General features: G+C 44.8%; 1 protein-coding gene across 5 annotated transcripts in view; it reads left to right on the forward strand.

The window, feature by feature from the left end:
- Positions 1 to 25,262, forward strand: part of LOC146783226 (catechol O-methyltransferase-like) — a 265,986-nt gene that overhangs the window by 229,736 nt on the left and 10,988 nt on the right. For all 5 annotated transcript variants that reach the window (XM_085634279.1, XM_085634278.1, XM_085634277.1 and 2 more), the window contains exons 2-4: positions 2,356 to 2,638; positions 10,105 to 10,298; positions 11,352 to 11,483. In XM_085634279.1, the coding sequence (XP_085490405.1) occupies positions 2,356 to 2,638; positions 10,105 to 10,298; positions 11,352 to 11,483 (609 nt within the window). The remainder of the gene's footprint in view (positions 1 to 2,355; positions 2,639 to 10,104; positions 10,299 to 11,351; positions 11,484 to 25,262) is intronic.

Raw genomic sequence — 25,262 nt, forward strand, 5'->3', positions numbered from 1 at the left:
ATGGAAGCAGATTCCAGTGCTGGGGGAGGGGGGGCTAAATGTGAAAATGAATACCAACCCACCCTGGTTGTGCGAAGATGCTGAGGAACTAACAGGTATTTCCTACTGGATAGAAGACTCCAATTGGGGGCATACCACAGCAGTTTACAATGCAGACAAGGCGGCCCACTTCCATACAGGGCTTTATGAACCAAACAGAGGAGTTTAAACACGGCCCTCTTTTTAAAGGCAGCCAATGAAGGGTTCTGAGAATGGGTTCTGAGGGCGAGCGAGCGGGAAGATGACTGATTAGTCGTGCTGCGGTATTTGGAACCACTTGGAGTTTGGAAGACAGTTCTTTATTCATGGCGACCGTTAGAACATTCCCATGGTCGAGGCGACTGATTATGAGGGCGTGGACTATGGATTTCCTTCCTGAGGAGGCGCATGACCCCAAAGCAGGAGCCCGCAATCGCGTTCACATGTTCACTCATGGTTTTTCATCTACCTAGATTCACAAGTTTGTTACTGTCGCTCTTTGGGTGGGAACTGGACCCAAAAACTCAGGCTACCAGTCCTCTGACCACACAGAATGGGCTTTTTCAAAGGCACAAACAACAATTGATGGACAGAATGCAGAACAATGTCATACATTCACCCCAGTACAGAGATCTGGGCCTAAATCCATCGTTTTTTTACTCACCATGCCATTCCAGTTTGAACCCAGCCATATGCAAATCAGTCTTGACCCTGTGCCTCATGGAAATAGTCCAGCCCGAACTGCCAAGCCAGGTCCTCCCTGGACTGGAACCAAGCATAGAGCACAATCTCTGTTTTGCTTGTTTAGTTGGAGACAGTTGGACTGCATCCAAGAGGCGATTCTATCCATACAGTCACAGAATCTTTCTTTGGTAAAGTCCGGATTAGGTCCCATTGTGATGACAAGTTGAGTGTTATCTGCGTAAGAGATGACCACAAACGTAAATGCTTTTTATCACTTGTGCCACTGGGACCACATAGTTATTGAAAAGTTGTGACACTCCCCGGTCCAAGGCTATCGTTTGAGAGCAAAAGGACTCGAGCTGTACCGCTTGTGTGCACTCACTCACAAATTCCTTTGCCATCTCAGGGCCTTCCCTCCGACGCCTATCTCCTCCATTCTTAGAATTAAGACTGAGTGGGAGATGGTGTTGAATGCTGCAGAGAGATCTAACAACACTAGCAGCGCTGAGTGACCGTCGTCTAAGGAAAGTCTTATGTTGTCTAAGACTTCCACCAGTGCCGTTTCCATGCTAAAAGAAGCTCTCAAACCGGACTGCGAGGGATCAAACAGGGAATGCCTTTCCAGAAAAGCTCCACCAAGTCTCGCTCGTGCTCTCATTTCTGGAGCCTCGCGGGGAAAAATTCCACCACGCTGCAATTGGCAGATTTTGTCCGGAACTCCACATTACAAGAGTAGCGTGGGCACTGACATAATAATGGACTGTCTTGTGCTCTGAGAGGAGTTTTACATTCAATAAAAGGTCTTAGCTGAGAAAGATCTGCTCAGTTTAGTAACTTTGCCAAGTAGACCAAGATGGAAATGGGTCCATGGTTGTTGGTCCATCATGATCTAAGGATACATTTTCAAGTGGGGAAAATAATCTGTAATTTCCGGAAAACCATAGAATGTTTCTATGTGGTTTAGGCTTCCCTGGTTCTTTTTGTGTTGAGTAGCTTTGCTCCTTATAGGTCCTAGCTGATGTAAAATGATTGGAAAGATTGTGGTAGATCTCAGAAGGATGGTGGAATATTAAGACGTGGAGGTTGCTGAGAAATCTGCTAGGAAGGCAGCTTACTCTTAAAATAGTTCCAGTCTCTGAAGTCACATTTTGTTGCCATTCATTTTCAATACTACGTTAAATCAGTTCACTAAAACCAGTCTTGCATGCTTGTTGACTTTTCCATAAGTCTCCGTTAAGGGGCTTAAAGTGTTAATCTATTTGTAAATCTTTCCTGCTCTTGCATACTCTTGTTTACTTTTAATTCTGTTGATAATTTTCTTACTCTGTTGCACAGTTGGCAGCTGGATCTCTTTCTAGGCTAAATAATTTGCTGATGTTTGAGTACACCGCATTCCTCTTTATTTGCTTAGTTAATGAATTGTTGAACTGTTTCTTTTTGCAATGTCATTATCCCTTTGAAATCTAGATCAAAGTTCAAGAAACTGCTGTGGAGCTAATTTGAATCCTTTAAATTGTCTGATTATGTCAACTTTGTCATTCCTACACCTTTTTCCAGTGATCTGATGCAAATCAATCATGCATTTAACATGTCTTGTGTATGATTTGTCTAGAGTTTAATACATGACCAGCCTTTTTGTTTTGCCCCTTTCAGATGGTGGATGCCTCTACAGTTGTCTTCTCAGTTTCTGGGGTTCTTCTTGCCGCTGGTCTACTTCTCTTCGTCTTAATCCGAAACAACGGCTTGGCAGCGATCCTTTGGAACGAGCTGGTGCTTGAAAGAATCGCCGATTTCTTCATGGGTCTAACAAAGGAGCAGCGGATTCTGGACTATGTTCTGCAGAATGCGGTCAAGGGCGACCCACAGAGCGTCATAGACACCATCGACAAATATTGCTATGAGAAGGAGTGGGCCATGAATGTAGGAGATGAGAAAGGTAAGCACACACTTAAGATGCATTCAGCAGAACAAAGGCTCCCCACCCAGGCTCCTCCAGCCTCTTTGGTCTGATTTAGATCTTGGTGGACAGGTTACGCCATCACAACAGTGACGGATATCCCGTCTGCCGAAATTTAAATCCCATAGGTTATAATGGGATTTATGTTTCGTGGACGGAATAACTGTCACCATTGTGATGAAGTAACCCATCCGCCACGATCTAAAACTTGCCCTAACACTGATGACTCCTAGATCCACTCTGAACCCCACTCCCTTTGTAATCCTTCACTCCTCCTTCTAGAGCTTTTCAGGAACCCCCATCTCCTATAACATGGCTTAAAACCCCAAATCCTGTAATTGGTCTGAATCTCTGCCCCCGCCTATGCCCGCCCCTGACATATAGATCATGTCTGGAACCCCCTGACTCACAGATCCCGTGTGAAGCCCCTATTCCTTCAACATGAAACCCTCTGATTTATAGAACCTGTCTGAAATTCCTACACTGACCCCCCCCATGCCCTGGACTGCTGGAACCCGCCTGAAAGCCCCAGTCTGCTGGAGCCTGTCAACCCTCCTCCTGTCCCCCTTCCCGACTGCTGGAACTCGTCTAACCCCTGCACCTCACTGCTGGAACTCACTTGGACTCCTAGACACTTTCACACTTTTCTTGTTGAAAGAAGCGGGAATCAAATTGATATTTTTCAATTATTCCCCACATCTCAATGTAGTCTCCCAACTTTACTTTTACTTATATTTTAATCACGTTTTATTTCTATATGAACCTGATCTTTCCAGGATCATAGTGTCGAGGCCGTCTCGTAATCCGTGTACATTGGTTTCGGAGTTAAATTACAGCCGCGTGTCATCAACACTTTGTTGTCGTCCGATCTTTGGTTCTGCCAGAAGGACGCCAAGGGGCTTCATCCAAAGATTAGACACCATTGGTGCTGGCAGTTGTAAAGTTGGAGCACCTTATATTGTCTTTATTTTGCTTCATGCTGGTGTGTCAGTTGGTATGTAACTATTGAGTTACATAGTTCTGTTTTATCTATTCAGGGTGATCTAGAGTTCCAATACTGATTAGTGGATCCGTGCCGTGTGTGACACCTTTAGGCAGTTCTGGCTTTCTGGTCTGACCAGAGAGCCAGAAATCTGGGACTTTTGTTGTTCCTTGTTCTAATATGGTTTTTAGCATACGCAAAGTGCTTTTGGCTAAAAACCTAAGAGAGACTGAAAGAGTCATGCATGCCATTGGGGCTCACAGCAGGTATGGGCTTTGCACTATTCAGTGGCCACTGCAGATTTTTCTAAAAGTGGTGGTCACCCTCAAACCCTAAGAAGCATGGGTGATTATTGTGCAAGAAATAGGGCTCCAGTGATAACCTAAATTGAGATAAATTAATCCGAACTATGGTACGATTAAGAACACTACTGTAAACTGGTATATTTATTAGTTATCTTTTTGTGATGCATTTAATCTGCATTTTCTGAAAGTAATGTGAATGCACCAGATCCTGAATTACAGGGACATTTTACCTACAAAAATGAGCACGGATATGTCAGACTTTCAAAGCATAAATCATGGATTGAAAACAAGTTAGCAAAAAGAGGAAGAAAATGATAAATAACCTGAGAAAGTATTGAGAATCCAGCTATTGTGTAAGTTGCATAGATAAGGTTTTAACTGTAGTGACCAGACAGAAAGGAATGTTGGAACCCATTTTGTTTTCAAAAAGAAAACACTGGTGCAATGTTATTACCGAATCGAAGTGGTATGTGGGAGTGTTACAATGTTGAAGGAAAAATAAGAACTGATCCCCAAAAATGAGTGCCGGTGTAGCCCACCTGCAACCACGGAGTACAGACCAATCCACTAGAAAGGCTCCTGCACCTGCTGGTGTCATCCTCAACATATCACGTCACAGAGAAGGGAGACAGAGTCTGGGAAGAGCCCACAGTTCACTAGAATTCCCAGGGTACCTTGCACCACACACACACACACACACCTTTACACCATGGTGTGATGACTAGAGTAGGTTGTTTACTGGAAGTATAGCAGTCCACTAAAACTCCTAGAGAATTTTTAAACATTTTGCACATTTAATGTGTACTGTAGAGTGCAGCACACACACGGTGTGTGAGCTGTTCTTTGCATCTGCCTCAAGGAGGCATTATTTTTTCATGCAAAACATGGTCTGAAATATTTGTAGATAAAACCATGGGTGCTTGCGCTTGAACACCCAAAACCCACCCTTGTCTCTCCCTCGTGACTCAATTTGTGCTGAACAAAAGGCCACTTTTCCATTGCCGTAAAGGCTTTGTGCTTAAATACATGTATGAATGAATCCTGAGCTTCAATCCTGTGTAAACCAAGAGTGAAGGTACTGGAAGGGAAGAGAGAGTAGAAAGTCAGAAAGGGGGACAAGATTAAGGCATAGCAGAGAGTGTCTGGTGCTTGGAAGAGCCAGGTTTGCATACTCTTTTGTTTATTTTTTTATTTTTATTTTTTTTATTTTTTTATATGGCTTTGGTGTCCAAGAAGTGGAGGGAGCTTGGGAGTTGGCTCCAGGCTTTGGTGCCTAGTACCGTGAATGATGTTCTGCCCGGGTTTTAGGTCTAAAGGGTGGGTGCTTCAAGAGGTTAGCATTGGATGATCTAAGAACCTTCTGAAGTCTTGTAGTGGCTGATCCGGGCAGTGAGGCATTTGGGTCCAATGGAATTAAAAGCTCTGAAAACCAATAGGAGTGTCTTGGAAAGGATCCTCGTATGGATGGGTAGCCAGTATAGTTTTTATTAAGATAAGATACGTTTGTAAAGCACTTGAATGCCGCGGCGTCTTGGCGCTGAAAATTGTGAAGAGGGACTGCACCGTTGAATCCAGCGACTTAGGGGCGGAGCAACCAGGATTTTAGCAATTTCCTAAAATCCTGTTGGATTGTAGTCTTATAGCAGTAGGCATCTGATTCCACAGTTTGGCTGCACAGTGTAATAGACTCCTACCTCCCCATCTTGCTCTGCGAATTTCAGAGATATAAATGAGACCCGCATTTGTGGATCTAAGATTTCTCGTGGGAGTGTACCAGGAAAACAATTTCTGAATATCAACCGAGCCACCTCCATATAGTGCCTTATGAACCAAACCGAGGGCCTTAAATTCTACTACGTTGCATGATAGGGAGCCAATGTAGTGACCTTATGCCATCGGAGGTGGGATGGCCTTTAGGAATGTTTAATAGCAATCGTGCAGCAGCATTTTGTAACGATTGTAATTTAGTCCTCTGCGCCTTGTCAATACCCATAAAAAGTGCATTGCAGTAGTCTATTTGTGAGAGTATAAGAGTTACTACCACCATTTTCCTGAGTTCCTGAGGAATGAAGGAGAAAATCTTCTGTAAGATCTTCAGTAAAAGGAGGCAGGAAGAAGTTAGACGCTTAATCTGAGCTGCGAAATTAAGCTGATCATGAAAGATCACTCCTGGATTATTGGCCTTAGCTGTTGGACGGGGACATCCACCAGCCTCAATCAGCCAGCAAGTTTGAATCCCCAGGGACTGGCCCTTACCAAACTCCACTACCTCCGTTTTATCGCTGTTGATCTTAAGAAAAGTATGACTCATCCAGCTCATGATGAAGGCTGCGAAGGCTGAGAACCATTTGGGAAGTTTCCGTACCAGTCTAGGGGAGGCATGTTCTACCATCTGGAGCTTATGGAGTAGTTGCTTGAAGGCTCCTGCTTAAAGACTATTGCAGTAGTCAAGCCTTGAGGTGATTAGAGCAAAGGTTTTCTTGGCGGCTAATGGAAGAAAATCCAATAATTTTTTCAGGGAATTTGGAATATGCTTCAAGTTTATCAGCTACTGCCAGAGCTTGAGTGTGGAAAGAGATGGCGGTGGGGATTTTGACCCCTTGATTCTTTTGTGACTTCTGCTGTGGCAGGGGGTAGGCACATGTAAGACTTGCTGAATAGCAGGATTTCAGTTTTATCCATGTTATATTTAAGGTGGTTGTCCTTCATCCACAGGATGACATTGATGAAACAATTTTGGACATTTTGTTTGAAACCGAAAGAGCCTAGGAGTAGAATCTGCTGTGTATCGTCAGCATGGGATGTGGTAGTGATTCCAAATGAAACAATCGGGTAGATGATGGGAGTGATTCAGCGCAAACGGGGGGGGGAAAAAATAAAAAAACCCGAGAGGAAAAAGAAAAGAACATTTTTACACAAACAACAACCTATTTATCCTCCCTGCGTCGCAGACCCGATGTCACACTAGCTCATTGACACACGCAGTCATTGGTGGGGGCCCATAACACCAACACTCGCACGTCTCCACTCACGAGTCTGCACACAGGAGGGATGATAAAATAAAGCGATGGACATGTGGGGGGAGTACCTTATTACCTATAGGGAAGAAAAGTTATTTTACAGAATATACATTAGCATCACCACCTATAGAATCCTAGCCTTAAACATCAAGGCAATCCACCACTTGGTCGATGGACCAATTAGTTGGACTGGTTGATGGTGATTTAGAACCAGCTAAAACACATTTAAGACTCAGAATCCTCTACTCTCTTCATTGAAAAACCACAAACTCGTAGTTTCTGTTAATCAAATATTTGTTTATCTAAATATTGTTTGACCAAAATGCTAATATTAATTGCAATCAAAGTTTAGAATTTTTGTTCAATCAGCACAAATTGCATGACATTTATATTTACCTATTCTTGCTATCTGGATTTTTCCTAATTCATTTGGCTCTGCATAACCAAATTTAGCCGCTAAATTGTCCAAATAAAGCAGGCCAAAGTCCGAAAGTTCTTTGCTCAGCACGTTACAGTCCCAAAGATCTCCAAAGGACCAGAAATCGTGCAAGCATCTGTCATAGCCTGTGGGGTCGATAGGGGTGTGCAGTCATCGAAAACCGCAGAATGCCTAGCCCCTCCCTATTCTACTACCCTTTTTATAATAAAATTCGGGATAACATGAAACATTCTTAGGCTAAGAAGGCAGATGATTGGCTAATTGGAAACGTCCGATTTTTACATCACTTGAGGTTCTCATGGGTTTTGCTGGTTCACTTCCTCTGTCCGTGTTGCCCTTATGCAACATTGTAAAGTTTTGCTTGTATGTCCCAATCGTTCATTTAGACCAGATTTTACTGACTGAAGTTTGGCAGTCCACCAAGATCCTATCCTTGACCAGGAACACTGTGCCTTGGGGTCGCCTGGAGGTCTACGGAGCCATCCGAGTCTGCGCAGTAAGCATCGCGCTCACGAGACGGTGGCCACTTCTGAACTCCATTTCGGACGCCATATTTTGGTAGGCCCAAATGCCAACGTAAGCAAAACAAATACAAAAGAATAATTAATACAAAGAAATGAAGATTCTAATGTTAAACCCTCACTAATCCCTTTATGTATTAATATTTTCCTAGCTTTTAGCGACATTGAAAGCAATAATACTCACCTTTACGATCCAAAACGGGAACACAAACGTCACATAAGCAACATAAATCATGCGCTATCCTATTACCACACGTACTACTATTAATATGCGTACATAATTTAGTTATTAGTTATTCTGCCATGCAAATAGCAATAAGTCCCACGTATAATTGGTGTCTAATAAAAATGCAAATAGTTGATTAATATAACACAGCAAACCGTTAGTCAAATTATAATATAAGTAGGTTATATAATTAGTATTTTCCTGCAAAATAGAGGAGGTATACAACATTTTGCTTTACCTGCTCCATCAGGAGCCACATAGATATTAAATAGTGCGGGGCTGAGGGATGAGCCCTGTAGGACTCACGGGGTCACTCGTCTTTCTGCTGATGCAAATTGTCCTTGGGCTACCGTTTTTTTCTCCTGTCAGTCAGGAATGATTTGATCCAGGACAGAGCCTTATGGGAGATGCCGCATTCTTGAATCCGTTGAAGGAGTATGGAGTGGGAGATGGTGTCGAACGCTGCAGAGCGGTCCAGCAGTATCAGAACCGCATTGTTACCAGCGTCCAGGGTCATTCTAATTGCTTCAGAAACTTTTAGTAGGGCTCACACTTGAGTGTTTGAGTTGAAAACCGGATTGTCGGGGTGCAAGGAATTGGAGTTTTCTAAAAACAAAATGAGTTGACCATTCACAGTACTTTCTAGCAACATGGTCAATGCCGGGAGCGGAGAGATGACAGGATAGAGATGGTGATGAGATTTATGTGAAAAAGCTTTTTAAAGATATGACAGTGTGTTGAATGTAACTTTGGTAATTTTATGTTGATGGCTAAAAAATACATTTTGATTAAATCAAATGGAAATTGATTTTCCGTGGTGACATTGTTTTCCTCAGTGTTCCAGTTCTTGAAAAATGAATAACAGATCGGTGTTGGCACTAGTGTGTTTTTTTTATATATATGGGGGCTCAGCCTCACTGATTGGGGTCCTAACCTTTTACAGTTGTACACTATTTTGATCAGATTATGGCAGGATTTCTGGTCAGTCTTGTATCCGGACAGGTCCTTGGGTTGGTAGGCGTGACACCATTTGCATTCAACCTGTTTGCAGTGCAATTTCTGTTCTGCTACAGTGGGGTTGAACCAGGGTGACCTGTGTTTACAGGATCGAACTGTGGTCGCTTGTTTGTTGACAGTGTTCATAATCCAATTGTTAAATGAGTTAAGATCATTAGATAGTCTTCCAGTAACGGCCGGGGAGGTAGTGGACAGATGGGTGGTGAGATTAGGGTAGTCTTGAACTTGCCCTATTTGTGCAGGGTGGGTGTCAGTACTGAGAGTGGAGGGATTATGGGTGTTGATTGGAAGTCTGAAGGGGCCTAAGCTATGATCAGACCATGGTTTGACAATGTGATTGATTGAGGGTGGTTGGTACAGATCCCCTCCAGAGTGTGTCCCACTATGTGAGTGGGTGCGGTCACTAGCTGGGTGAGACTGATTATGTTGAGGGTATATGTGAGATTAGAAACTTCAGAATTATTGAAGATCTCAAAGTGATAATTGAAATCACCCAGAGTGGTGAGGTTCGCGTATTGTAGTTTAAGAGGATCTATGGCCTCTTCTAGGGTGGCCAGGAAGGAGGGTCCCAGGCACGATGAGCGGTAGAGTAGGCAGCGGGTAAAAGATTGGGAGGGGCTGATCTTGAAGCAGAAACCTAGACTTTCTGCTCCTTTCAGAGAATCAAAGTAAAGTGGAAAGTAAATATCCTTTCAAGACTTTGTGCCGCTTTGCAGTGGGGCAATGTTTTGATAAATCGGCCCCTCTGTGTGTTTTTTAACCTTAACATTTAGCCCAGGGCAGTAGCTTGAAGCGGGGCATGAAATGGTCCCCTTTGTGGTCTTTGTGAGCAGAGGTCCATTGTACAGAGTATTTCATTATAATAAGATCCCTTTTGCACCTCCTGAATGCTCAGAAATATAACAAAATTATTGTTGTTTTCTTTTGCTTTCCAGGGTCAATTCTGGATAAGATCGTTGAGGAGACAAACCCCTCAATGTGCCTTGAGCTGGGCGCCTACTGCGGTTATTCGGCGGTGAGGGTTGCCCGGCTGCTAAAACCTGGGTCGCGACTTGTCAGCGTTGACATAAATGCTGCGAATCTGGTAGTAGCCAAGCAGACGGTGGAACACGCTGGGCTGCAGGATAAGGTACTGTGATTCAGTTAATTCTGTTGGTGGGCATGAGGGAATAGGATGAAGTGACTTCATCATTCACAGGCCCAGGTGGGGGCAAGAGGCAACCTGCCAGAATGGACTCCCTGCCCAGAGCTCCCTGTTGAGGGCAAAGGTGGGCCTGATTCATTGAGCCCACTAAGCACAGACCCATCCTTGGGGCAAAGATGCACATGGTTGGGTGTGCCCACTATGCACTACGTCACTCTAAGAGGGGAAGGGGCAACAGTTAACCTGGGGAAATGTGTGCACACAGTTAGCCTGAGTAGAAAAGAAGACCTGGTGGAATGAGTTGATTTTCCTTTGTCCTAGTCTGAGGGCAGGTGGGGGGCCTGGTGGGTGTTTCAGTGCAAAAGAGCCCATGATGGAATGAGGCCACATTCCACTGTCCATGTCTGGGGGTTACAGTGGGCCTGGTGGATACACACAAAGTGCAATCTGGAGGCTACAAAGGTTCTTGTGGCATGACTCCTGGGGACACCAGGGGGCCTGCTGGAGTTAGTCCACAGTCCTCGCCTGAAGGCAACAGTGAACTTGATGTACTGAGCCTACGACGATTTATTGCTTGATGCCTCCAGGGACTCTTTATTTAGCAAACAATGCTCATCTGAGGGCAGCAATGGAAGATACCATTGATGTAGCTTCTTATCCGCACCACATACTGTTGGAATAGGGAACTTACATGAGGCCAGCTGGAAAAGCTCTCCGTACAATGCATGACAAGTTATTGCGACCCCCTCGGAAAGTTTTCTTCCTTCTCATGGATGGTTGTGGCACCACAGCGGGACTCCTTTCGAAGACGCCACCCTGCTGCCTCATCAGTTAACTGAAGGAAACTGTCCTGTAGGAGAGAGACCAAATTCCATGGGCCCTTCCTCCACCATGTTCACTTGCACCATTCATTAATCAAGCCCTTCGGTCTATACCCCTAAGGGTACCTTTCACTAGAGCTATGGAGTGCACATGGGTCAGGCTGGTACTTGTGAAGGGAAAAGCAAGCATTTTAACCAAAGATCTTCCATGTTTCAGGTCCAGTTTGTTGAAGGTCCATCCAATGAGGTGATCCCACAGCTCAAGAAGAAATATGAAGTGGACACTTTCGATTTTGTGTTTATCGACCACTTTAAGGATGCCTATACATCAGACACAAAACTGTTGGAAGTAAGAGATGTTTTGTATGTCATTAGAAAATGGTGTCTTACATGTGATAAATAAACTGAACATGTTCCTGACGTTTCCTCTGTCCTGATTAGGAAGGATTTTAAGGAACCAAGAAAGTCAATGCTTTGGAGTCAGGAGGACAGAGTGATGTTGTTCATTTTTAGGTCTTGCCTAGCGTTGCAGCGCGCCTGCGTTGCTCACTCTGCAAGACATATTGTCTATGAGGAGATTTCAGAAAGGGATTTGTAGCCACGCTCCTCATCTTCATTGGCTGCCGTCATTGTTTATGGAAAACTCTGGCTTTTGATTGAGACTGAGCCTTTTTGGTTGCCGCACTTTCTACTTTTCGTCCAGCCCATCCGGACTGGATCGTCTGCTTCACTGCTGTCGTGAAGCAATTTCTTATCTCTTGGAGGCGTGTACTGCTGGATCATGTTTCCGACAGCTTGTTTTTCTCCTGAAGTAGCTCTGTGGGTCACGTGGCAGGCTGGTTAATGGGAAGTCAGTGGATATACTTCATCTCGAAGAACATGAGACCAGGATAACAGGATTAAGTGAAAGGAAAACAGTGAGAAGTGTGTAAAACTGTGATAAAACAGCCAGCAAGCGTAAGGGTACCCCTCGCCCCCACCCCTGTCACGCGGTGGCGTTTGGTCTCTTCCAGATGTACAATTTGATTTTCAGAACTGCATTAACTTTTCCGCCCGTTAAGACCTGTCGTAAGTAAAGGCCGCCGCTTCTTAATTAGATTATCGTCTAAAAAACCAATCAATAGTTACTGATCCATAAATCACACACAGGTGCACGTTTCGGATTCATAGGCGGGTTCACGGTAAATCTGAGAAGTCTCTTTTCTTCTCACGCAGGGCAGAGTTATTCCACAGCAAGGAGAGTGCGCAGAGATCGCCACCGTCCATGGATCACCGACATAATTATGCGGTGGGTCACGTGACGGGCTGGCTAATGGGACGGCAGTGGATATACTTCGTCTTGAAGAAACGAAGACCAGGATAACGGGGGATTAAGTGAAAGGAAAACAGTGAGAAGTGATAAAAAAAGCCTGCAAGCGTAAGGGTACCCCCCCACCCCCCTGTCACGCGGTGGCGTTTGCGTCTATTCCAGGTGTATAATGTGATTTTCAGAACTGCATTAACTTTCCCGCCCGTTAAGACCTGTCGCAAGTAAAGGCTGCGGCTTCTTAGTTAGATTATCGTCTAAAAAAACAATCAATAGTTACTGATCCATAAATCACACGCGGGTGCACGTTTCGTATTCATCGGCGGGTTCACAGTAAATCTGAGATGTCTCTTTTCTTCTCACGAAGGACATAGTTATTCCACAGCAAGGAGAGTGCGCAGAGATCGCCACCGTCCATGGATCACCAACATAATTATGCAGCAGCCAGCCTTCTTACAAGCCGGACTGGGATCTTAACTTAGGGCAGGGGAAGTGTTAACATGGCCAGTCCGATCTTATATGGAAATGTTGTTCTGTAGCAGGAACATATTTACATTGAGATTCAAGTTCTTATATGGTGAATGCAGCTCTGCAGTGAAAGATTTTAGGCGACATGAGCAATTCTCCTAGGACGCAGAGAGTTCTTATTTAGACAGGTTTATATGGCATGAAAGGTCCCGTTATGGTGAGGCAGTTCTTAGAGAACGGACAGGTAATTTAGAACGGGGGAGTTTTTCTGTTTAGTTACAGTGCTTAAAGTGTGGTCAGATTTTAAATGTTGTGAATAGTTCATGTACGCGGGGCAGCTTATATACAACTGTATAGTACCAGTTTTACCATGCTGTTTTGTACAGTGAAGCAGTCATAGGGTGAACTGACATAGTATGCTGCATGTACGCACCTCACTCTTTTCTTTTTTTTTTATTACTTTAATGAGGGCAACGCCGTCTTCACAAACACCGTGCTATGCAATGCAATACGCGTTGCTTTTGGTCTTGTAAATAACAATGGCTTTTCATTAGGTCTCGCCTTGCTATCGCGTAAGCGATCGCAAAGCGAGACTATAGGGGCTTTTAAAAGTGCTCCCAAAAAGCGGATTGCATGGCTAGCACGCGCACAATCACGCGCATCGTGCCGCCATGCAATCCGCTTTTTGGGAGCACTTCAAAGGGTCCGCTCCCCCACCTGGAATGCGCTCCCCCGCCCCCAAGCGCGCGCCACGCTCTGCCGGGCTTGTCTTGTTTACCATGGCATCTGCTTCACTCGCAGGCACGCACATACGTTTTGAGGCGCCATGCGCCCACTTTTGTACTTATACACATGACATGCTTATTTACAGTGTGGCGCCCGCTTTTGTATTTATACATGACATGCCTATTTTCTTTTGCAGGGTGTTTAAATAAATTTGAACAATTCAGTGAGGCGGCCATTTCACGAGCTCTGAGCATTCAGCTCCAAATCTCCATCTCCCCGTAAGGTGCCCTCCCTCCCACCACCAAAAACAGGCTATTTAAATCCCCTTCCACCCCCGGCCTAAGGGGTTCTAACGATCGCCTTTATAATTTTTGTTTTTGTTTTGATTCCCACTGTTTATTTCATTTTATTGGTGCTGATCAATATCTTGTTTTGTAGGCATGGCAGAGCTGAGACTCGAAACCGGTTCCCAAGTACAAAAGTCGGCAGCTCTGTACTTTGCACCACGTCCTCTTGGATCGCTTACTTCTTTAACTTGTAAAGTGTGGCCTGGCTCAGCTTATAGATCACCTCCGTGGGTGTGTGCAGCCCAGACTGGCTTTGTGTTTTACACAGACCGTCCTCTTTTCTGTGTAACACAGCCTTGTTTTTATGTAGGTTTGTTTACTTTCCTTTACGGCGCAGCGGTATGTGCCATAATGTTTTAATTTTTTTTTATTTGTTTACTTTTCTTCGGGCGAGTGGGTATTGCAAACTCTTTTCCACTCCCTCCTGTCTTCAACGCGGCACCCAATTTATAAACGTTGTGCTAAAATTAGTTTTAAAAAAAATATTTTACTTTCATTTAGGCGGTGCGGGTATTGCAAAGACTTTGCCGCTCCCTTCTGTCTTGTTTTTACAACTTTGCGCGGCTCCCACTTTATGAGGGTCGCGCTATAACTTTTTCATATGCTCCGAGTTTGTTCCCCCTTCCCCTGTGCAGACGCTTCCTCTATGCCCATTGTTCTCCCTCCCTCTCCCATCCATTCCCTTCCTGTGGCTTTTTTTTCTCGACGAGGTTTCCACTTTGTTTCTTGCAGAGCGGCAGGTACATTTCAATAAATACCATCTATACCCAGACCTGCCATTAGCAGCCAGGCAGAAACGTTTTTACGTGCCCTGATAAACCAGGGCTGCTCGTTTGTTTATAGTCTAAACACTGTAGCATGCCTTTTCTGTGTGCTGAGGGCAATTACAAGTGAAACGCGATGTATTCTTTGGCTTCGTTATACAGCAGCTGGACGGATTTACATATTGTGCACTACGTTACAGGATTCACAGCCTCATGTGTGTTACATTAGACTTTGTGCCTAAAAGGAGGTGAGATGCTTTTTAAAGACCAATACAAGAGCACTATGCATCCAATGTCATCAGTGTCATAAACATTTTAAGGCATAGGTTAAATGAGCAACTGCCCCTCTGCCCCCATCGAAGCACCCTCCCCCATCTCAAGCACTCTCCCTCCCTCTCTCTACCCACTTCTACCCTTCACTGTTTTTAAGTCGAGCCTAGATTGCAGCGCATGTGCGGCTCGCTTTAGGACCCCTTTTACTCTGCTGTCATTGAAATCCATGCACCAGGCTCACACAGCCGTCCTAGCACAAAGACGGTACTGCCCCGGTACATAACACCCGCCCTCCATGTATGTTGCCATTTATGCCTAGTACTTTCACAATAAACACACTACATCTACCACACTTGTTCAACAACGCTACCCCCAAGGGCCGTCACTCCTCGATGTTTACTTCGAGTATCTAGTAACCTCAGCACCTCTAACTCACCCCACCACCCCATTCTGCCATCTCACCTGAAGTTTTTGTTGCAAGTGTTGTTGGGCATCATGGACAGAGTTTAGGTTGAATTGTACACTCCATCAGTCAGCTACCGGAGTATCATCAGTGGTCCGTGGTGGTGGTATCTCGTCAAAATAGGAAGAGTTAATCTCTGTGCACCACATTTGGAAATGTAGAAACCATCAGAATGTCCTACTTATAGCCATTTAAACAACCATTTGCAATACAATAGGTCTCGTATTTGCGAGAATTTAAGCTATTGGCAATATAAATGACAATACCTTTTTATTTATGTGTTTAAGTGCATGTTTACACACTGCTTGCAGGTTTTCAAAACACGAAAATAAAAGACATTGTCATTTACCATGCCAATAGCTCAAACTCTTGCAAATGCAAGACCTATTGCATTGCAATTGCTCCTTTTTTAAAAGGCCTTGCCATTTACAATGCCAATAGCTCCAAAATTTGCAGTTGCGAGACCTATTGCATTGTAAATTCTTGTTCTTGTTGTCATGTGGGCAGATTGTTTGAGAAGCCTGTGGCCTTGGAGAGGCAGTGGGGCTGATTGAGACTCGGCTTGAGTGGTATACCAGTCGATTCCAGTTGGTCCAAGTTCTCCCACTTGATTATGTAGTGCGTGAACACCAGGCACAACATTTACCATGTGTGGAAATGCACACCATAAAACCCCATCCAGTCAGCCCTGCCCCCGATATCCATACAACCCCCTGACCCGCATTGGCCATCTCCTTAACTCGCATTTAATGCGGATTGGGGCATGGGAGCATAAACGTCCCCAGATCAGGGATAACTCCGTAAAAAATGCCTCAGTGATTCTAGGTGCTCATTGTTCTTACTCAGTCTAGGGACTAAAACCCATAATTGCGGAGTTTCAATTACCAGCCGGAATCAGTGATTCTGACCCTGATAATGTTGGCACCCCACACCATGCTTCTCCTCATGTGGCTGAGTGTGAAGACATTTGTAAGGATGGACATTCATGGCACGAGAGTCCAGGGATTAGGATACATGAAAACCATATGAAATAACAGTGGGAAACATACATTCTCCTATAGACCTTTTGTATATAGCGCCTTCAATCCATCAACCACAGTCAAGGAGCTATGCATAACATTTATTTATAGAGCAGGATCCTAGCCCCAGGGGCAGCAGCGCACTATAAAGAACAATTCAATACAGAAGCCATTTATAATAACATCCGCTTTCAATAAAAGTATTCACAGGAAAAAATACAGTTAAAAACTCAGTTATGTTTGTGGCTCAAACGCGAAAAACCACTGCCATTTGCCATTTATGGTTACCAGGACACCAAACATGCCATAATTGTGCTGCCCGCCAGGGTCAAAATGCCAATTTGCCAGTGGCACTAGAAACAAAAAAACAAGCATTTACAATGGAATAGGTCTCGCAGTTGCGAGTTTTTGAGCTATTGGCATTGTAAATGGCAATGCCTTTTTATAATATTGAAAGGCATTGCCATTTACAATACCAATAGTTCAAAGTTTTGCAACAGCAATACCTATTATATTGCAGAGCGCGATGTCCTTGAAGCGGGCGCCGCGCTCATTATTAAAATGAAGCGGAGCACGGTGTCCCTGAAGCGGGCACCGCGCTCAGTATTAAAGTTTAAACAATAAATAAATAGAGCGCGTTGTCCCTAAAATGGGCGCGTCGCTCAACATCAAAGTTTAAAAATAAAAATTTAAACCGAGCGCAGTGTCCCTAAAGTGTGCGCTGCGCTCAGAATGGAAGTTTAAAAAAATAAATAAATAATTGAAACTGAGCACAGTGTTTCTAAAGCGGGTGCCGCGCTCAGCATGCAAGTTAGAGCGCTCAGCATGGAAGTAAAAAAAAAAGTTGAAACTGAGTGCGGTGTCCCTAAAGTGAGTGCCGCGCTCAGCATGCAAGTTAGAGCGGCATAGCGCTCTCTAAGAAAAGCGTCCGCCATTGTCCTGTGAGGGCGCGCTGCAAATACAAAAACCAGCCGCCATTGTCCCCATCAATGTCAATTAACAATACAGTACTCACCCACTTATAGTGCAGACTGTGTACCAAGCCAAGTAAAAGGTCCAGTTGTTATGGGCAGTAACAAATGCAGACAAGGCGGTACCAAGGAGGGACTAACCAGCCTATTCATGAATCAGAAGACAGGATGTACGGAGGACAATGACACAAGCCAATGACAAATATGGGCGGAGCTTCCTGTGCATACTCTAATACAGCATGCATCGCAGAGTGAGCAGCGCATGCACGCTGCCACTAGGCTCGACCTAAAAATACTATCACGAGAACAACATAACGACCAGTGCGTTATGGCGTGTGTTCTGTGCGCTGATATCCATAACTTTTGAATTTCAGTGGTTTGTCACATTTCAGCCAAAATTAAAACTTGGTTTTAACTGTGTTTGTTTCAGTGAATTTCATTGGTTTTTCTTGATGTCCTTAATTTCCATCCACTGCACTGTACATCTTTTGGCCGTGCGCGGAAGGAGTTGGGTGCAGGGCCTTGCCTCTGGACAGGTGCTGCACCAAACCCGCAGCTATCAGTCAAACCCTGGAGCACACCGCATTTGTCTGTGCACAGCAGGAGTTTGGCCACAGAGTCTGACCTGTGGCCAGAGTCAATCTGTTGCAGGTGGCCAGTCCCTGCAGCTCACTGCCTTCAGCCATACACGGTGGGGGTTGTGTGCCTGACCTTTTCCTGTATCCAGGCCTTTCAACCAACCCTCCACGGGCATAAATGTAAATGTATGTGTCTTGTAAAGCGCACTGCTGCCCTGAGGCGTCCTGGCGCTGTAGACCGCTGGGGAACCCGTCCTGGCTATCCCTGTGAGATGGTCCCTCATGGGTATCTCCAAGGTGAAACCAGGCATCCCCGGCGAATGTGGGGGGCCGTTGTGGAGATGAGGCAAGCTAATGCCCAGAGTTGCCGAGTGTGTTCCTGGTTAGAGTAGGTACCGAGGCGAGAATTATCGAGTCCGTTTTGACCCTGGTCCACGACCCTGCCGCGTCGGGAATTAAACCCTGGTCCCTGGCCGATTCTCTGCTTACGGATCTGCCGCCTCTAACCAGTGAGCCACACCTCATCCGACCCTGAAGCAGCGTAATTAGGCGAACATCCCAGCCTGAGGCAAGGCCCTGCTCACAGCCTTCTGCCATCAGCCAATCCCACCACGCCAGTGCTTAATTTGAGCCGGGGGTTTCTGATGCTTGGCACCGGCACTTAATTGTCAACACCAGCGCTTGTGACAGTCTGCCACAAGGTGGCACTGTCTGGCTATTTTAGAGAGAACCACAACAACAGGTAATTATTAATTCAAAATACATTAAAAATGATTATTATCTGCTGCCCAAGCCATTCTTATAGCTTTGGAGGCCTGAAATAGTCTGAATTGTCACATGTGTAGGAGTGTGATGGTTAGTAGTTGTGTTACTATCATTGACATCACTGGCAGTGGCAATGTTTGGTACAAGCTGCAGTGACCTCCTGACGAGAGCCTTGGCACTTACCTTATTTTCTTTACAAATTAAGCACTGCTCTACGCATGACTTTTGGCTGGGCACAGCCCACTGTGGGTGGTCACCCTCGCTGTGCTCATACCCGTCTTTGCATTAAACTAGGCCTTTCTTTCTATTTTACCCTTTGTGGCACTTGTGAGTCAAACGTGACTTGCAATTTCACAAAATAGCAGGCAAACGCACTACTTAAAATGGCCGCATTTGTGTTCTTGTTTTGGCTTCCGATTAGCATGCTTTTTGTGTGTTTTTGGCTGGTGATTTACTCCGCTTCCCACACCTCTGGGCTCACACCTGTGCTCCCATGGGGTTGGGCAACAGAAGGTCTCTCCCCAGGGCTGTGGAAAATTGTTTTCCACAGTTTGAAATTCGCAAATCTGAATCATCTAGGGAGTTTCAAGATGGCATAAAAAACATTTCAAAACCCTTCTACAGCCAATCTCATTTGTCAAAAAATCGAAATCTGATCAACAGGAGTCAAGGCTCGTGATTATAAACAGCGGAGATATCCAATACTGTTAATCATATAAAGCCAGCTTGGCATTTTTCTAAACACTTATATCTGAATGTATTCACACCAAACCGATGAAAGCACACTTTTCTTTAGTAATGTTCTAATCAGGAGTGGCCCGTGCAGGTAAGAGCAGTGGGGCGATCGGGCAGGGTGGTAGGGGTGTCAACAGATGACTCGAGGGAAAATAAAATTAAAGGAAAAAGAAAACCACTCACCGCATTGCCGACTCAGCACTGCGGCGAGTGCAAGGTGAGTGATGTCCTGTTACACCTTAAATATACGGCTCTCGGATGTCCTCCGAGCATCTAAATTAGCTACTTGCCTGGCAAAAAGCTCCATGCGCAGTCACTATCGGGAAACACACAAACACCTTCACAATCCGTATAAAGACCTAAAATTTCCACCTAAAGGAGACTAAATTCCATCATTTATAGGAGTCCATTAATAAATCTGCCAACAATTGAATTCAGCTTTTCCTAACCTTCAAGGCCTTCATCAACCTCCCTGTTTCGCTAACACCCTATCAAATTCGCAAGCCTTCAGCAATGAGTTAGCAACTTTCTTAATAAGTGCAAAACATCTATGGCATTATCTAGCAGAGTTCTCTGCTTAAGAACCGACCTTTGTTCCCCCCCCCACCGTAACCCCTCACAGACATCCTCTTGGACATCCTTCAAGCTAATGGAGGAGAAAGATGTAGACTCTGTTACGAAATACCATACCCGGTTTCAGTGACGACTGCAGCCCGATTACCGTTCTAAACAAGCTATCCCCTTATTGCGCTACTTTTATAACTGTCCAATGTAGTCAAGGATGGCGCCCAAAGACTTGAAGTCGGAGGTAGTGATGATACCGCTCTTTTGATTTTTAAAGTCTGGATCCGTTTAATCCCAGCAACTACTTGTGTGTTACCTTCCTGCGAGCTCTTGGTAAGATCTTAGAGAAATATATGTGGTTAGTCAGTTGAGAACATTTTTAAAGGAGGCCAACTTGCTGGGTCAGTGTCAAGCAGGCTTCCAGCCTATCCTGGATGAAGATGTCTAGGAGTGGTGCTCTGGGATCTCTCTGCTGTAAATGATGCCGTTGACGACACCGGCTGCTGCACCAGCTCCATGAGAGCAGAGAGAAAGGATCAATGCTGGATTACTTTACTTCTTCTTGAGGATTGGTACCAATCTTTAAGCATCACCTCTTGTTTCAGATAAAGTATAATGGAAGTAGAATCCAAGGTCCCTCAAGGCTCCCCTCTCGCCCCGGTCGTATTCCGCATCCATGTCCAGCCTCTTCTAGCTTTGTTTGATCTGTTGGCGGTCTGGCCCTATCCTATGCAGACGGCACCGCTAATTATCAGACGGGACAATCAAGCCCTTCTTCTACTCTTGTTTGCCCCTTCTAACAGCAATCAATCGATCGATGAGCCTTCGCCACCGGAGAGTGATTGCAACAAAAAAAAACTCATCATAGGGAAACATCCGAGTCGCTGGCAATACAACCTTTGGCCAGAGTGCATGGGCTCTTCTCCCACTCTGTAAAATCTCGTGGAATACTCCATTGCCAGGAGTCCTTCCTGAAAAAGCAGACCATCTCCTTTGAGTCCTCTGACTAGAAGTCTTCGAAGTTTGAGGATGACGCCATAGGTTCTCCCTGAGGAGTTGCATAAACTGGTGGTCGTGGCATGCGTCCTCTCTAAGGTTGTAAAAGGCTGTACGTATCTTGGCTGCCTATCTACAAGGGGTTCCGCAGTCCAGACTCAAAATATTTGATAATGTTTTAGAAGTGTGCAAATCTCTTCATTGACTTCTGGGTAAACAGAGGATTCACTTCAAGGAGCCCTCTATGTGCAAAGGAAATGTGATATTTCTGGGATTCTGCATGCCTGTATGCCTCCTCACAACCTTCCCTCTTCCATCCAGCACTTGATAACAGTGCTTAAAATCAAGAGGTCGGACTTCGGTGGGCATCTTTTAGACACCACAATGAGGTGATCCCACAGCTCAAGAAGAAATATGAAGTGGACACTTTCGATTTCGTGTTTATCGACCACTTTAAGGATGCCTATACATCAGACACAAAACTGTTGGAAGTAAGATGTTTTGTATGTCATTAGAAAATGGTGTCTTACATGTGATAAATAAACTGAACATGTTCCTGACGTTTCCTCTGTCCTGATTAGGAAGGATTTTAAGGAACCAAGAAAGTCAATGGTTTGGAGTCAGGAGGACAGAGTGATGTTGTTCATTTTTAGGTCTCACCTAGCGTTGCAGCGCGCCTGCGCTGCTCGCTCTGCAAGACATATTGTCTATGAGGAGATTTCAGAAAGGGATTTGTAGCCACGCCCCCTCATCTTTATTGGCTGTCGTCATTGTTTATGGAAAACTCTGGCTTTTGATTCAGACTGAGCCTTTTTGGTTGCCACCCTTTCTACTTTTCGTCCGGCTCATCCGGACTGGATCGTCTGCTTCACTGCTGTCGTGAAGCAATTTCTTATCTCTTGGAGGCGTGTACTGCCGGATCATGTTTCCGACAGCTTGTTTTTCTCCTGAAGTAGCTCTGCGGGTCACGTGGCAGGCTGGCTAATGGGAAGTCAGTGGATATACTTCATCTCGAAGAAACTGAGACAAGGATAACAGGATTAAGTGAAAGGAAAACAGTGAGAAGTGATAAAAAAAAGCCTGCAAGCGTAAGGGTACCCCTCGCCCCCACCTCCTGTCATGCCGTGGCGTTTGGTCTCTTCCAGGTGTACAATTTGATTTTCAGAACTGCATTAACTTTCCCGCCCGTTAAGTAAAGGCCGCCGCTTCTTAATTAGATTATCGTCTAATGAACCAATCAATAGTTACTGATCCATAAATCTCACACAGGTGCACGTTTCGGATTCATAGGCGGGTTCACGGTAAATCTGAGAAGTTGTCTCTTTTCTTCTCACGCAGGGCAGAGTTATTCCACAGCAAGGAGAGTGCGCAGAGATCGCCACCGTCAATGGATCATCGACATAATTATGCGGTGGGTCACGTGACGGGCTGGCTAATGGGAAGTCAGTGGATATACTTCGTCCTGAAGAAACGAAGACGAGGATAACAGGGGATTAAGTGAAAGGAAAACAGTGAGAAGTGATTAAAAAAAGCCTGAAAGCGTAAGGGTACCCCCCCCCGTCGCGCGGTGGCGTTTGCGTCTATTCCAGGTGTATAATTTGATTTTCAGAACAGCATTAACTTTCCCGCCCGTTAAGACTTGTCTCAAGTAAAGGCTGCGGCTTCTTCATTAGATTATCATCTAATGAACCAATCAGTAGTTACTGATCCATAAATCACACGCGGGTGCACGTTTCGTATTCATAGGCGGGTTCACGGTAAATCTGAGATGTCTCTTTTCTTCTCACGAAGGACAGAGTTATTCCACAGCAAGGAGAGTGCGCAGAGATCACCACCGTCAATGGATCACCAACATAATTATGCGGCAGCGTGCCTTCTTACAAGCTGGACTGGGATCTTAACTTAGGGCAGGGGAAGTGTTAATATGGCCAGTCCGATCTTATATGGGAATGTTGTTCTGTAGCAGGAACATATTTACATTGAGATTCAAGTTCTTATATGGTGAATGCAGTTGAGCAGTGAAAGATTTTATGCGGCATGAGCAATTCTCCTAGGACGCAGAGAGTTCTTATTCAAACAGTACATGGTTTATATGGCATGAAAGGTCCCGTTATGGTGAGGCAGTTCTTAGAGACCGGACAGGTAATTTAGAACGGGGGAGTTTTTGTGTTTAGTTACAGTGCTTAAAGTGTGGTCAGATTTTAAATGTTGTGAATAGTTCTTGTACGCGGGGCAGCTTATATACAACTGTAAAGTACCAGTTTTACCATGCTGTTTTGTACAGTGAAGCAGCCACAGGGTGAACTGACATAGCATGCTGCATGTAAGCACCTCACTCTTTTTTTTTTTTTTTTTTTCGTTTTTTTTTTTTACTTTAATGAGCGCGGCGCTGTCTTTACAAACACCGTGCTATGCAATGCAATATGTGTTGCTTTTGGTCCTGTAAATAACAATGGCTTTTCATTTTTTAAAAGGCATTGCCATTTACAATGCCAATAGCTCCAAAATTTGCAGTTGCGAGACCTATTGCATTGTAAATGCTTGTTCTTGTTGTCATGTGGGCAGATTGAGAAGCCTGTGGCCTTGGAGAGGCAGTGGGGCTGATTGAGACTCGGCTGGAGTGGGATACCAGCCGATTCCAGTTGGTCCAAGTTCTCCCCATTGATTATGTAGTGCGTGAACACCAGGCACAACATTTACCATGTGTGGAAATGCACCTCATAAAACCCCATCCAGTCAGCCCTGCCCCCGATATCCATACAACCCCCTCACCCGCATTGGCCACCTCCTCAACTCGCATTTAATGCGGATTGGGGCATGGGAGCGTAAACGTCCCCAGATCAAGGATAACTGCGTAACAAATGCCTCAGTGATTCTAGGTGCTCATTGTTCTTACTCAGTCTAGTGACTAAAACCCAAAATTGTAGAGTTTCAATTACTGGCCGGAATCAGTGATTCTGACCCTGATAATGTTGGCACCCCGCACCATGCACCTCCTCATGTGGCGGAGTGTGAAGACATTTGTATGGATGGACGTTCATGGCACGAGAGTCAAGGGATTAGGATACATGAAAAGATATGAAATAACAGTGGGAAACATACATTCTCCTATAGACCTTTTGTATATAGCGCCTTCAATCCATCAACCACAGTCAAGGAACTATGCATAACATTTATTTATAGAGCAGGGTCCTAGCCCCGGGGGCAGCAGCACACTTTATAGAACAATTCAATACAGAAGCCATTTATAATAACATCTGCTTTCAATAAAAGTATTCACAGGAAAAAATACAGTTAAAAACTCAGTTATGTTTGAGGCTCAAACGCGACAAACCACTGCCATTTGCCATTTATGGTAACCAGGACACCAAACATGCCATAATTGTGCTGCCCGCCAGGGTCAAAATGCCATTTTGCCAGTGGCACTAGAAACAATAAAACAAGCATTTACAATGGAATAGGTCTCGCAGCTGCGAATTTTTGAGCTATTGGCATTGTAAATGGCAATGCCTTTTTATAATATTGAAAGGCATTGCCATTTACAATACCAATAATTCAAAGTTTTGCAACAGCAATACCTATTATATTGCAGAGCGCGATGTCCTTGAAGCGGGCGCCGCGCTCATTATTAAAATGAAGCGGAGCACCCTGAAGCGGGCACCACGCTCAGTAGTAAAGTTTAAACAATAAATAAACCGAGCGCAGTGTGCCTGAAATGGGCGCGTCGCTCAACATCAAAGTTTAAAAATAAAAATTTAAACTGAGTGCAGTGCCCCTAAAGCGGGCGCCGCACTCAGAATGGAAGTTAAAAAAAAAAATTGGAAACTGAGCGCAGTGTCCCTAAAGCGAGCGCCTCCCTCAGAATGGAAGTTAAAAAAAAAAAAAAGTTGAAACTGAGTGCGGTATCCCTAAAGCGAGTGCCGCGCTCAACATGCAAGTTAGAGCGGCATAGCGCTCTCTAAGAAAAGCGTCCGCCATTGTCCTGTGTGGGCGCGCTGCAAATACAAAAACCAGCCGCCATTGTCCCCATCAATGTCAATTAACAAAACAGTGCTCACCCACTTATAATGCAGACTGTGTTCCAAGCCAAGTAAAGGGTCCAGTTTTATGGGCGGTAACAAATGCAGACAAGGCGGTACCAAGGAGGGACTAA

This window comes from Triturus cristatus, chromosome 11, assembly GCF_964204655.1.
Source record: "Triturus cristatus chromosome 11, aTriCri1.1, whole genome shotgun sequence".
NCBI classification, from domain to species: Eukaryota; Metazoa; Chordata; class Amphibia; order Caudata; family Salamandridae; genus Triturus; species Triturus cristatus.